General features: G+C 52.1%; 2 protein-coding genes across 2 annotated transcripts in view; one reads left to right on the forward strand and one right to left on the reverse strand.

Annotated features, from left to right (window-relative positions):
• The window catches only part of FREY1 (Frey regulator of sperm-oocyte fusion 1), a 433,428-nt gene that overhangs the window by 53,697 nt on the left and 366,209 nt on the right, over nucleotides 1–13,522 (forward strand). The window lies entirely within an intron of this gene.
• SLC35C1 (solute carrier family 35 member C1) lies at nucleotides 1,289–4,420 on the reverse strand. Its single transcript, XM_068398222.1, has 2 exons — nucleotides 3,837–4,420; nucleotides 1,289–2,113 (listed from the first exon to the last, which is right to left on the reverse strand). The coding sequence occupies exons 1-2, from the start codon at nucleotides 4,378–4,380 to the stop codon at nucleotides 1,554–1,556; spliced, it is 1,104 nt and encodes a 367-aa protein (XP_068254323.1). The 5' UTR covers nucleotides 4,381–4,420; the 3' UTR covers nucleotides 1,289–1,553.

Consider the following 13,522-nt stretch of genomic DNA (forward strand, 5'->3'; position numbering starts at 1 on the left):
AGTACGTGCAACAGTAAAAAAATCTCCGTTCCCATTAAAAATAAAAAAAATTTCAAGGACCCCAAATGGCAGCCTGCACTGAAAAGGTGTGAGAGGGTACCTGTGCTTGTGAAACCTGGAGCAACGGACTCCCAAAACTAGATAAGAACATATCATGGGCAGAAATGAAGTGTCTTTCTGTAGAAGTGGCCAAACATCACACACGGGGCATGGTACATGATGTAGGATCCATGGGGCAGCGTATGAAGCAGTCGCATCAACTGCCGAGGATCGCTACCCAAATAAGCCTTTAAATATAAAGGGGCCAGGGGTTTAGAAAGCTGGTGCAACATCACAACTGACTATGGGATGTTGCTGCTGACCCGTGGGATCAGAAATCACAGCACAGAGTAACCTCAGGCTGTACTTGCATGGGACCAGACTGGGGGGCAGAGATTTCTGCAGAACTAACTGTTCAGCAGCAAGTTTCAAGTCAAGGGATTGATGCAGCTGAGCAAAACCAGCATTTTTGGGGTTGAAGGATTCACTGAGCTGGCCATGGTGGGTGTTTAAAAGGAACAAGCCAAAAGATAAACTGCAAACACCAGAGGAGAACCAAAGTAGGTATGGAACAAGTCCCCCAAAACACGCCTAATTAGTAACAACCTTGTTTTCAAACACAAACCTACCCCCTACACAGAGGGTAAAGGGGACAAGTGCTGCAAACTCCATGAACTGGGATCTCCACCCTACAGAAGGAAGTGCTTCAGAGTAACTTTTCCCCTTCTGGCTGTCACTGAGAGAGGCAGAGGCCAAGCTCGCTCCTCCCTGAGAAAGGCCACTTAAGCGAGCACGCTCTCCCTCATGGGACACGGTGCGGAGGGAATGAAGTTTCATTCCTGATTCTTAGCACCATTTCCTGAACTAAGAAACCAGGTGGAGAGAAACACAGAACAGACCTCAGCAGGATGTGATACTGACTCTTTGGAAAGGAGATCAGGAGGCACTGATGCTGCTTAGGCTTGTACAGAACCAGAAGGGAGGGAATTTCCCACCCTTTGCACCGAATGGGGCAACAGGAAGAACAACTGTTGCTAATCCTTTTACAGCAGAACAGTTTACTGGAGCCTATCCCCAACAGTCTGGCTACCAGCCTCTTCCTTTCATGGAGGTTCAGGATTTTGTAACTTCAGACTGCATTCATTCAATTAATTCTAGATGCCTAACTACACAAAGCTCCCACCCCAGTCTTTGTCCGCTACAAGCCCACCCCCACCCCCACCCCCCCCCCCAAGATGAAAATTGCCCGGATTAGGTCAATAGCAACATCCATTTTAAAAAACAGTCACAAAAAACCTGATTGCTCTAAACAACACATGCTCTCCTCAACTCCGATACAAGGTGAGATCCCATGGATAAAACATCACCCAGTCCGGTCTTTGGCTCTGGTTCCTGACACAGTTCCCCGTACACTTTGCAGGTGAATTTTTTCCTGCTCCTTGCTCTTCTCCCCAGGGGGAAAAGGAGCACCAAATGTTAACCCGCCAGCACAGAAACGGAGGTGCAGGAGCTACCTACACACCAGTCTCATTTCTTTCGCCGTTTTTGACATTAGGATCCTCTTGCACCTTTCTCATCTCCAGCCCTTTCACCCATGTGTAGGCGAAGGAGCCCCCCAGAACCATCAAGTTACTCGTCCACCACAAGAAGCTCTTTGCCTCCTCAAAGTAGATAACAGCCAGCACTGTTTGGGCACAGGCCTTGGCTGTTCCAGACACGTTGTGGGTGAGTGGGCTAGTGAACTTAATCTGAAGTCCGGTCACATACCCAATGGCAAAGCCAAACACTCCCCCCAGGGTCATCATGCCCCAAAAACTGGGGCTCCCCAGCTTGTCGAAGTGGTAGAGGGTGCGGAACTCGCCCAGCAGCATCATGAGGGGGAAGAACAGGACGCAAGCATTGACGTTGTTGTAGAAGGTCAGGCGCCAGATGCTACCATCCACCACAGGCAGCACCTTCTTGGTGTAGATGGCATTGAGCGAGACACACAGGCTTGCTAAGATCCCAAAGAATATACCTGTCCATGACAGAGTGCCCTCTGCTCCTTCCTGGTCAACACCCAGCCAGAAGCCACCTGCAACCAAACAAATCAGGCATCATCTGAACAACTGCTGAAGGACTCAAAACATACAGTCAGCAATTCATCATCTACCTTACACTGAACAACCACAACCACAAGCAGAGACAGGCTTAAGGGCTTCCCCTTTCCATGAAGTGAACCCACAAAGTGGCATGACTAGTGTCCTGGGAAGATTTATTTTGGAAGTGTGGGTAATTTACTGTGCTATCATTCAATCACAGAGGACTGATTTCCACACTGAGCTGGCAGCATGAGTTTAAAAACTATTATTCTAAAGAGCCGTGAACTAAAGTTAAAGCTATTCTCTGTGCATAGGTCATTTTCAGAAGGAGATAATATGATTTTTCTTTTAATTGAAAAGGGAGCAAACTGACACACAGGTAGCAAGAAATATTCTCAAGGTTTAAAAAAAAAATGCGGCCTCACAGGCTTTGCTGTGTTGTTAACAGGAAGGGAAAGATAGGTCAGAAAAGAAGACGGAAAGATAGTAAACACATGGATGTAGTATTAAGAAGCTTGATCAAAGAAAAAAAAAAGATCGCAAGGCAGAAACTGAGTGCAGTATCTTCAACACATCGAACTTCTTTGATGGGCAATGCACTCTTAAACCACCTCCAGCACAGGAGCTACAGGCTTTGCATCTCCAGTACAGAGAGGGAGACCTCTCCCCATCCAGCTCATAAGCAAAATGTAAAAGGAAAGATGAGCTACTGAAGGAGGAAGGGCTTTGCATCAGGCCACAGGGGATGCTCGGCTACGCAGCTATAGGCATAGGGACAATGCTCCCACAGCAAAAGGGGATGGCGCCAGGGGGACAGAGTCTTAGAGAAACCCTGTAAGGCTGGCAGATGCCATCGTCCTGGGCAATATCCAAACACTGGGCAATATCCAAGACTAGCTGAAGGCAATTGCTTGCATCAGTTGGGTGGAAAAAACACTAGTTCTATTCCTATTCACCTCTTCTATGGAGAGGAGATTCTCTTGTCTCATTTTCATCCAAGTCCATCTACTTGCCTAACCACCAAAGTGAACACATGTCCACCTGGAACCAGACTGAAGTCAGCATTTCACCACCCTTGGCATCTAAATGGCCCTTCAGTGGAAAGTAGCTTTTGGCACTAGCGATGCCTTTAGAATGAAAGACTTGTAAGCAATTCCTGTTAAGCTAGCCAAGGCCCTGTCCTACTTCCTAACTATATAACCAGATCTTCTGGTGGTGGTTTACGCTTGGCTTGATCAGCTCATCTTTCACCACACGCATTCAGCCTGCCTGAATTGGCTGGCCCCACTGTATGGTCCAAATGGTGCTGACAGAAATACTGTTACTGTTACCAAAGTTAATAATCAACAAACACTTCAGAAGAGGAAGAAAACCACCTGCTGCTTTATGCACTTTGGGGGGCGGGGGGGTGAGGGGGGGGTGAGACAAGGCAAGTTAAACTTTTATTAGAGAATAGAGTTTTTAGAGCTCAAAGGAAAAAGGAAGCCATGGTCAAGTAAGAGTGATTTCCTTTCTTAACGAGTTACCTACATGCTCCAGACTCACAAAGCACGTTGCCCAAGGCAGAGCAAGGCACGAGCCCTGAGCTACCCCACCTCACCAGGGAGCCGCCATGCACATGGGATGGCTTCATAAGGGGAACACACCCCACTCTGTCTCTCTGAGGTTATGGGTCCGGCCTTGGGGTGGGTGCAGCCCCCTCCCGCTCCCCCTCACCTATGATGACTCCGCAGGCCAGGAGGGCGTAGAGGGAGGTGGTCTGCTTGAGGAGCAGGTAAGAGAGCAGGACATTGAAGACGGTGGTGAGGGAGCGCCCCACGTTGTAAAAGGCCACGCCGACGTGCTTGAGGCAGAGGTTGTTGGAGGTGACCATGCCGATGAAGACGGCAGAGAGGGGCAGGACGCTGCGGGACACCTTGGGGTCGAGGCGGAGGGAGGGCAGGCTGGGGCAGGGGGGCCCGCAGGCCGCCCCCAGGCTGAGGCCCAGGCAGAGCGCGGCCGTCATGGCACACTGGAAGAAGGTGACGAAGAGGGGGGCGTCGAGGCGCAGCGAGGGGCTGTCCAGCAGGTACTTGTTGAGGAAAACCATGGCGATGGAGGTGAACCAGTAGAGGCAGACCACCACGGCGATGCGCAGGGCCCGCAGCAGGAAGGGCGCCCGCCGGTCCCCGCCGCTCTCCGCCTGCAGCAGCGGGTCGGCGACGCCGCCGCCCAGCGCCATCCGCAGGATCCCCGTCCGCGTCAGCTGTGCCCTGCTCATGGCGGGCGCGGGCCGTCAGCCGCCGGTCCCCGCCCGCTCCGGGCCCGCCCCGGCCCGGCCTCCCTCCTCCCGCCGCCGGCCCCGCTCACCCGCCGCCGCCGGCCCCGCGCTTCCCAGAGCGCCGCGGCCTCGCCCGCCGCCCTTTATTCACGCCCCGCGGGCGCCACTCGCCACCTCCCCGGCCGGCCGCGCCGCCATGTCGGGGGAGGGCCCGGCCCGGCCCCGCCGCTCCGGCCCCGCCCCGGGCCAGGCCGCGGCCGGCGGGGGAGTACGGGGCGGGAGAGCTGCTGGAGGCCGCGAGGGCAATTAACAAACGGGGCAACTTAACAACTGAGCAGGTTTCCCCTTGCACCCCTGTGCAGCCAGAGTGAAGGGCTTGGGCAGGGGCCGCTGGGGAGGTGCTGCGACATGGCGGGAGGTGGCGGGAGTTAACAGCAGCTGGAGGAGCCGACCGGCACCACGTTTGTCCGTCGGCACTGGGGCAGCAGGGCCGGGGCGTGAGGAGGGAACTGGTGGCAGCCCCTGCGTGGGGAACAGCACCTGCCCCGACAGCTCGTGTCAGTGTCCTTTACGTGTGGGTTGGAGCAAATGGGATCTGGGTCTTGTACATTCAGTGCTTTTCTGACGCGGATTTTGCCCACAGCCCACCACAAGGGACAGGGCCGCTCTCTGCTGGCTAAGCCTTATCTACAGAAATAAAAGTCCTCATTTTTGTAGAGGTAAATAAAACCTTCCTGATACGATTTGAATGAAGTAGGTGTGGTGACATCTGCAAACAGCTCATAAGGACAGTGCAGGGAAGTGTGGACCGCCTTGTTCCTCTTCCTGCAGCGTTGACTTTGAAATCTAATCAGGAGTGTCACCGCCAATGCCATTAACTACTCCAGTACCGATGTGCAGCCTGTGCTGAACTCTGCACTGACCTGCTACATTGCAAGCAATACAGGAACTAACTACTTCGAAGGTAGGCTGGGTATCGGGGTGAGCTGTGCACACACTCTCTCCTGCTAAAGCGGTTATCCCACCAGTCCCAAATCATAATTCCAGGTATAAAACTCGTCTGCCCATACTCAGATGCCAGAAGGTCCCATCTTCTCTTAATGGTTCTTTATAACAAAGGAGCCTTTTCAATACCAAACTCTAGCATGTTTTGAATTCAAACTGCTGGAAAGGACAAAATAAATTAAAATTAATACCAGATTCCATGTGGTGGGGGAGGCAGCAGTGAGCTCAGTGTCAAACATTGGTCAGTACGATCCCACGCTCCTTATTTCAGCTGAGACTGCTACAAAATGTCTGATCTGCGATGTCCTAGGGCTCAGCAATTCACAGCATGCACAATTAAGGGGATTTCAGAGGCAACGCCAGCGGTGTTATTTCCCCTCGTAGCAGCCATGCTCTGGCAGTTGTGAAGGACAGAAGCATGGCAGGGGTTGTGGGGAGAGAAATGATGTATTTCATTAGACCAGTTGATATGGCTGCGAAATGTTTTGGGCATAATGTCCTTTTCTCAAACGTCTGAAATCACACTTGATTTTTTTCCCCCAACTGCATCAGTTGGTTTAGTAAAAAATGTCGCCTTTCCTCGCAGCCCTTCCCTTGTAAACAGCACCTGGGCACTTGTGGGAATCATGTTCTCTCTGCACAGGGAAGGTTGGTGCCTGGGTGTTTGCTCTGGACTGCCCAAGTGCCCACTGCACAGTGATGGAGAGCTCTGGGTATGTGCTGAGCACCAGCTCTCACCCCTGCACCTTGTGATGGGCTATCAGGTGCCTTTCCAGCCTGGCAGAGCCCTTGCAGCCCCAAGTGAGTTTTGCCTCATCTCCTTACAGACCTCCCAGCTCTGCCTGTCTGTGCAGGTGGCCAGGAGAACCGCAGTGGTGTGTAGTGTTTGCCTGAGCACACATGGGGCCTGAGAGCAGGCGGACACAGGCCTGCAGCTCCTGCTGTGGAAACACACTGTCACAAGGGGCTGGCACCAAGGCAGGAAAGCTGCTATTGATGTGCTAGAAATGACTGACTGGTGTCTCCTCCAACTGAGCCATGCTTTGATCCTGCTGCTAGAAGTGCAGCTAGCACTCACTCATTGCAGGCTTCCCATCCTGCGTCCCTTCCCATCCACCTCCTTCCAGTGCCTGGCCCAGCGCTTCTCCCATAAACGACATTGGTCAGGTAAGAAAAAGAAAGCGAACAGCCTGGGTGTGAGGCACTGGGCTGGTTCTAGAGATCCCTGTGGCCTGTTACACATACCTGTGGCTTCCGCATCACGCATTTGTCTTGCATTTCAATGAAATGACCTCTCCTACCACTAATGTTGCAAGTATGACAGCACCTCTGGCAGAATCAGAGCCAGATATAGATCTTTTTTTTTTCCCTCTGCCACTTGCTAGTGTTGTTCAAAATGTCTTCTCTAAACTAAACACAGAAATTAGAGTGGAAAAACCCCAATCCTCAATCCCATCTTGTCCGTTCATTCAGCACATAGAAGATTGCTTTGCCCTACACAAGTTCGAAATATCCCAATCAATAAAATGTTCATTGCTTCTCCTGGGGGATTATTCTCCAGCCTTATCACACATGGATGGCACGTCTGCATGGGAGAATTGACCAGAACAGCTCTCTCAGCTCTGCCAATATAACTCCCCGGTGTTGACAGAGTATTCCAAAATAAAAGTGATTTATTCTCAAATAATCAGGTAGTTCGATGATGGTTGTGCCGGTCAATCTCCCTAGGCAGAGCTTGTCTAGAGCATGGCAATGGTTTTCACAAATGCTTTGAATAAAATCTTGCTAGATGCAAAAACTGACACGCAGAGTTACTCTGCCATAGCCGTGCCTGCCTACCTGCCTCACAGGGATGCTCTGCTTTGAGGGGGAAGGTGGTTTAAAGTTGTAGGTGATTTAGAAATTTCAGAGTAAAGGTGATCATGAACAGGTTACAATGCTAATTGGAGCTGTTGTGACAATGTGGCCTGGCCTCCTGCACAGCACCAGCCTTGGGCTTCTCTGCTTGAATTAAAGCTGATCTTTTAGGAAAAAAAAAATCAATCTTGATTAAAAATACTTCCAGGGATACTGAATTTAGTAGGACACTAGCAATATTGTTCTGTTGCTGATTATTTCCCACTAAATAATGTACACTCTTTTTCATGCTTGGAGTTGCCTTGTTCAAGATTTCAACCTCTGGATCTTGTTACAGCTTTGCTGATTTTTTTACAAGCAAGCGCTTACAGGCAGATGAAGTTACCTTTTAACTAGTTTTTTGAGAAGATAAATACATTTAACTTCCTTACAGAGCATGTTTATTATGCTGTAACAGCAGCATTCACTGCCTTGTGTGAATAACACCTAGATATTTTCCTGCCCAGCTGCCTGGTTGTATATGAACATGATAGCACGTATCGTGAAGAGCCAGCACAGGATTATTTCTGGTTTAGGAGTGTAATGCTTCATGTTCCCTGAGTGCTTTCAAAATAAACAATTATCGCTAGTGGAGGTCTGAGGCTGGAAAATAAGCAGCTTTGACAGGTTCTTTGTGTTGGGAAATCTGGCTGCCTCAGTAGTGTTCTTGTTCCCATGTCCTGCGTGGTGCCTGTGCTGCTGCTGGCCGCTGACACACCTGCCTGCCTGCTGGCCAGCCTGCACACACACACACATGCACTCCTTTCCTCTGTGAACAGAAAACCTTTTAAAATAGGTGGTGCTCCTCTGAGAGGAGAGCTCTCTCCTTCCCCCTTGAATTATGTGACCTAGTTGAAAGCAAGCAAATCGGCTGATAACGAGCAGCCTGGCTGACAAAGTAGCAGTAGGCTTTGGGGTGTAGGTCAAACCCAGTGGTGAGATGGCATAAATTGCGTTTCCTGGCCACACAGGAGACCTGGATGTACTGACCAGTGTGTTAGTGTGGGAACAAGCCCTTTGTAAGTCATGCAGAGTAGCAAATGAAGCAGCAGAAAACATTGCCAGTTTTGAGTGTTTTTGAGTCTTCAGGAAGACCCCTTTGGGGTTAGAAACAGGGCTCATTCCACTACCTGGAATGGGACATGGGAGGAAAACAGCTCAGCAGTGAGGTCATTCCAGTGTATTTAAGGATTTATTGTTCCTTGTGTGTATGGGGATCTGATTTCTAGTAAATACAAGCATCCCTGATGCAGATGTTTATGAAGTATGGGGCTTATGAGTCAAGACATCAATCTGGCTTTATATCTGTACACACATACACATATATACAAACATGTATGTAAGTATATGTGTATCTGTACATATGCATATGTGCGGGGGTGTGTGTATGCTCAGCCTAGATGCAGTCAGTGTGACCCCACAATGGCATCCAAGCAGGGACCAACAACCCAGGAGGGTTCACCTGTGACAGGAGTATTACTTTACTGGACCCACTGGTGATTCTTCTGGTTCACTGTGTATCTATCACAGCAAAATTAGCTTGAACCTTCAAGGTTTCAAGTTTGAACTGCAGATACTGCCTGATAACAACAGGTCTCAGCTGTCACACCATTATTTCATATTTGATGATAATTAATACAGGAGAAGGAGGCCAATGCAAAATCCAAGCCTGATTTATCAGATCAGAACAGCCAGATCAAGTCTCTCTCTGTTAGGTAGTAAACATGAATCAGGGTGAGAAAATAGAGAAATCTCTCAGTATCGTCCCCAAACAACACCAGTTTCTAGCACCAGTGTTTCCCGTTATGATACAGTGTCTTTCCAGACTCTCCCTGGTTCGTAGGAGAAATGGCCATGGCAGACTAGTGCTGCCGTAGCTCTCTCTTGTGCAGGATAATACATGTCTCTGCAGTTGCATCGTGGAAAAACATGGAGCACCTGGGGAGTCCAGTGCAGAGGCGGTCTGGTGTCACTGCAAAATGGGAACAGATTTGGTCCAGGTGGATTTATTAGCTGTGGTTCTGTGCCAGCCTTGTTGGCCCAGGTAGCTGCTGCAAAGATGCTTTGGTGCCTGCCCCATGTGCCGTCCTCCAGCAGCTTGGTGGCACCAGCTGGAGAGTGCTTGGATCCAGCTGCACCCAGCTCAGACATCTTCCTGGACCCCAGGACATGGGTGACTCATGCAGAGTCTGCTGGAGCTCAGCCCAGAAGGGGCTAAAGCCCAGCTGGATCCAAACCAGCTCTGCAACTGGATCAAAACCAGCACTGCCTGGGCTCTTCAGCCTCTGCCTGTCTGGTGCCAGGGCCCTGGAGCAGTCATGCTGACTCAGCTCTTTATGGAGGCAATGGGGTCCAACGGGACCTCTGCGTGGGCTCTGTGCCACGCCAAAGCAGCCCTGGGCTTTGCAGACCCGAGCTGTTTCTGGAAGCAGTGCAGTTGCCCCATCAGCTAATAAACTTGGCTGCATCTCAGACTGTCTCTGCATCTGGGGTGTGCTTAATCCCCAAGCTGGATAATCTGACTGCACATAAGTGGAAGAGTAGTGCATAAGAAATAGTTAATGAAGGTTTCTCCTGACTGTCTTGTTCTTCCCTGGTTTCCTCAGGACTCCTGCCTTGACTGGGGAAATGGCGGGGACCTGCTTTTACCATGGGCAGAGACCGGAGGTGAAGGCAGCAGCAAGTTCCTTCCACCCCCAAATTACAGCATCACCATCTGGCAAATCTCTGAGCCTGGGTCCTTCCCCTGCCCTGCTCCCCTGGACTGAAAGTCAAGCTCTGCCTGAAACAGTCCCACCTTAGACCCGGCCCAACATCTGCACCAGCGGTGCTCGGGGAATGAGCTGCGTTACAAAGTGTGGTGGTGGCAGAAGTGACACTAGAGGGCAGGGCTGGCACACGGTTGGAGTCTTCCCAGGCAGGGCTGGGACAAGGCTGGGGCTGGGCTGGGGAGGACTGGGCAGAGGTGGTCAGGACTGGGGCAAGGCTAAGGCAGGACAGGCGCTGGGGTGGAGGGGAGCACTGGCCTTGCTGTCCCGCTTCGCCTGCCTGCTTGCAGCCCTGGGAGGCAGGAGTGGGTGCACAGCGCACAGCGAAGGCCGTGAGCTCTGCAACTGCTTTCTGGGGTGCGTGGGGATGCTAAGGCATGGGGCGCATCTCCAGCTGCCCACGCTGGGCTTCTCTGATAAGCACCGTCCAAGACCAGTATGAAATCAGATCCCGAGGGTCCTGGCGTCAACTTAGAAATCACAGCACCCCACAGAACAGCACAGATTATATACACTGCCTGGTTCCTGCGCCTTTCCCATGCACCCCCCGCTCTCCACCTCATCCCTGTGGGCTGTGGCAGCCTCTGCTCCCTACCCACACCAGGCAGAAGGAGCTGGCTGGGACCCAACCGCCTGCACAGCCGAAATGACTCAGGAAGGCAGAGTGAAAACCGGCAGCCTGCGACAGAGAAGAGAGGGGTGAGCTAGACGTGAGGAAGCTGCTGCTTCGTCCCTCTGGCTCTGCAGAAAAGGGGATAACCTTGTGGGAAGGTGTCCCTGTGCCCATTCCAGGTGGCCCCTGGTTTGGAGGGATGGCTGGGGATGACTCCGCTTGCCATGGCTCAGGAGCAGCCTGGCCGTAGCGGTGCTGAACTCTCTGCGTGGGGCTGGAAATGGCCCCGCTGCTGTGGCCATGTCAGGTGAGGGAGCAGCAGCCCGGCTCCCCAGGAGGAGGGCAGCCATGTAGCGGGCTGTGATTTATGAGGCGAGCCCTTGGAAACTCTCCGAACCCAGGGCTTAAGTGCTTCTGAATGGCAGCATTAATTACTATTAAAAACACACATTTATATCTCTCTCACCTGCTTTAAATCCTGTGAAATTAGATTCCCTACACATCCCTTCCAGCCTCGGTGGCAGCTCAGGGTATTTTATAGGCCTATAAAGCCCGGCAGTACCTGTTGTCTACAGGGGCTCTTATTTACGAGGCCTTTAACAGGCTTCCTGGCTGCACCAGCTGAGCCCCCTGCTCATTTCATTTCCCTGTCCCTCAGAGGGAGGGTCCCCTTGGCCTCCCGGCGGCTGTTCCTCCCCACAGGGAGCAGCTGATGCAGAGACCCGGCTACCTGGGCTGGGAGCCAGGTCGTGCTGGCGGGCCCGATCGAACCCATTTCCACCATTTGGCCCAGCCTCTCTGGTTTTATGTAGCAAAGGGATTCAGCGAGACAAGCACCTTGTGACGGGGTTGTGAATGTCCTCTTTTGCTTGTCCTTTACAGCAGAGTCATGCCAGGCACCACCAGAACTTACCTGGCACCTCCCAGGGCTGGGAGATGAGACCCTAGATTTACTGGGCACCGAGACAGTAGTTTGTATACATGTAAAGTTATGTTTGTGTAGGTCCTACACAAAAAGCAAATATTATTTCCATGGTTTAGCCCTTCTTTTTGGAGGGTGGAAGCGAATTGTGTAGATATTTCTTAAAATAGTAATCTTTTCCCTAAAGGACTGCAGCCATTTTGCAACTCGTCCTATATTGAATGCCTTGACAGTGTGTTTAAAAATATATTATGCCTTAAGTGAACCTCATTTTGTTGGGGGCCCTCTTGTACCCATGTCACAGAGGACAGGGTGGGGTGGAGGTGGGAGCTCAGTTCTTTTCTAGAGCTCTCCCCTATAATTTCCCTGTCACTGGCTCTGCCCCCCCCAGCACTTCTGGGTCCTCAGACCTGCTGGAGACCAGCTGCTCTGGGGAACTGGCCAAATTTTTGTGCCTGTGTCAGCCTGCCGGGGAGGAACTGATAGATATCTCTGCCTCCTGACTCCCAGGCTAAGCATGTTAATTTATAGATTGGATCTGTCGCTCCTGATAAACGATACCTTACTTCCCTAATGCCGCCTTCAAATTGAGTTTTTAAGGCTAGGTCAGGTGGAGAAACCAAAGAGTGACTCTGCTTTTGCTTTGCTCTGGCTTCATTCTCCATGGTTGGGCTGAAGTTGGCTGTTCAGGCAAGAGATGATTCTGGTGTGACAGAGATGTCCCCCTGTTCTCCTGCCTTGGTGGTGAAGCAGGCAGAGTGTCCACCCCCAAATGGGGCTCCGAAGCCCCCTTCCTGGCTCCCCCCCTGCACTCAGTTTGCCCTGACTTGGCTTTGGGGAAGGCCAGCTGGGACATCTCTGTGGGATGCCCATCAGCACCCTCTCTCCCTCCCTGCTGTGCCCTCCAAGGGCAGGAGCAGCCAGCTCCCCTGGGACAGGGCTGCCACCATAGCGGGACCCCTCCATCCAGCACCCGCTGTCCCCCTCACAGCATCATGTGAGGCCATCCTGCCCTGTCTGCCTCTCCAGCCAAAACGCAGGTTATTTATGGAGCAGCATCTGATTTTCCCTTCCAGAAGAGCCATTTCCTACAGCCTGACAGGGCCCAGGGCACATCTGGGCTGCACTGGTGAGCTGCAAAGGGCCCCAGTGCTGTCTGGCCTCCTTCCTGATGAAGATGAGGGGTCCAAAGCCTCTGCAGGACCTACCCTGGTCCCTCTGAGGAGCAGGGCGTTATCCCCTGCTCCTTGGGGGGATAACGGGAGGCAGGGAGGCTAACTCACCTGGGCTCAGAGAAGAGCAGAATTGCTGCATTTTGCTCCTTCTCCCTGGTGATGCAAACAAAACCAAAAACCCCCTTCTCCCAAAGCACGCTGAGCGATGCCCAGGAAGAAGGTAGCATGTTTGGAGCCATCCTTGGGGCAGCTGGAGAGCAGCCCCCTCCATGCACACCGAGGGGGTATGTCCCAGCAGCCCGAGGCGGCAGGTCCTAAGTGCTTGTGGCGTGGTGGGGCTCAGCTCTGTGTTTGGTTTGTGTGAGGTGCTGGGCAGCAGAGCTGGGAGCTGCCAAATGGGGATTGATGGCTTTGGGTTTCTTAAGCCAACAGTGTGCGACTGCTGGTCGCAGGGGCCATGTTGGCATGGTGAGGTGAGGGTAGTGGGGCAGGGGAAGTCTCTCTGACAAGGAAGAGGCATTTCCCAAAGGCTGAGCAGGAGGGTTGAAACGGGTGGTAATGAGATACCCACGCAGAGGCTGGGGCAAAGCTCTGGTCAGGCAATGTGAGACCAGCCGTCCTCCTCATCCTTCTCCATCCAGCACTGTTCCCAGTCTCTTACAACACTGCTGAGCTGCTTGCTTGGGCAGACGGTGGAGGTGGGCTTAGACCTTGCTGAGGAGGACTAAGCAAGGAGCACAAGGCAGTATCAGAAGGCTTCCCA

The sequence above is a fragment of the Nyctibius grandis genome, chromosome 4, assembly GCF_013368605.1.
Source record: "Nyctibius grandis isolate bNycGra1 chromosome 4, bNycGra1.pri, whole genome shotgun sequence".
Taxonomy (NCBI): domain Eukaryota; kingdom Metazoa; phylum Chordata; class Aves; order Nyctibiiformes; family Nyctibiidae; genus Nyctibius; species Nyctibius grandis.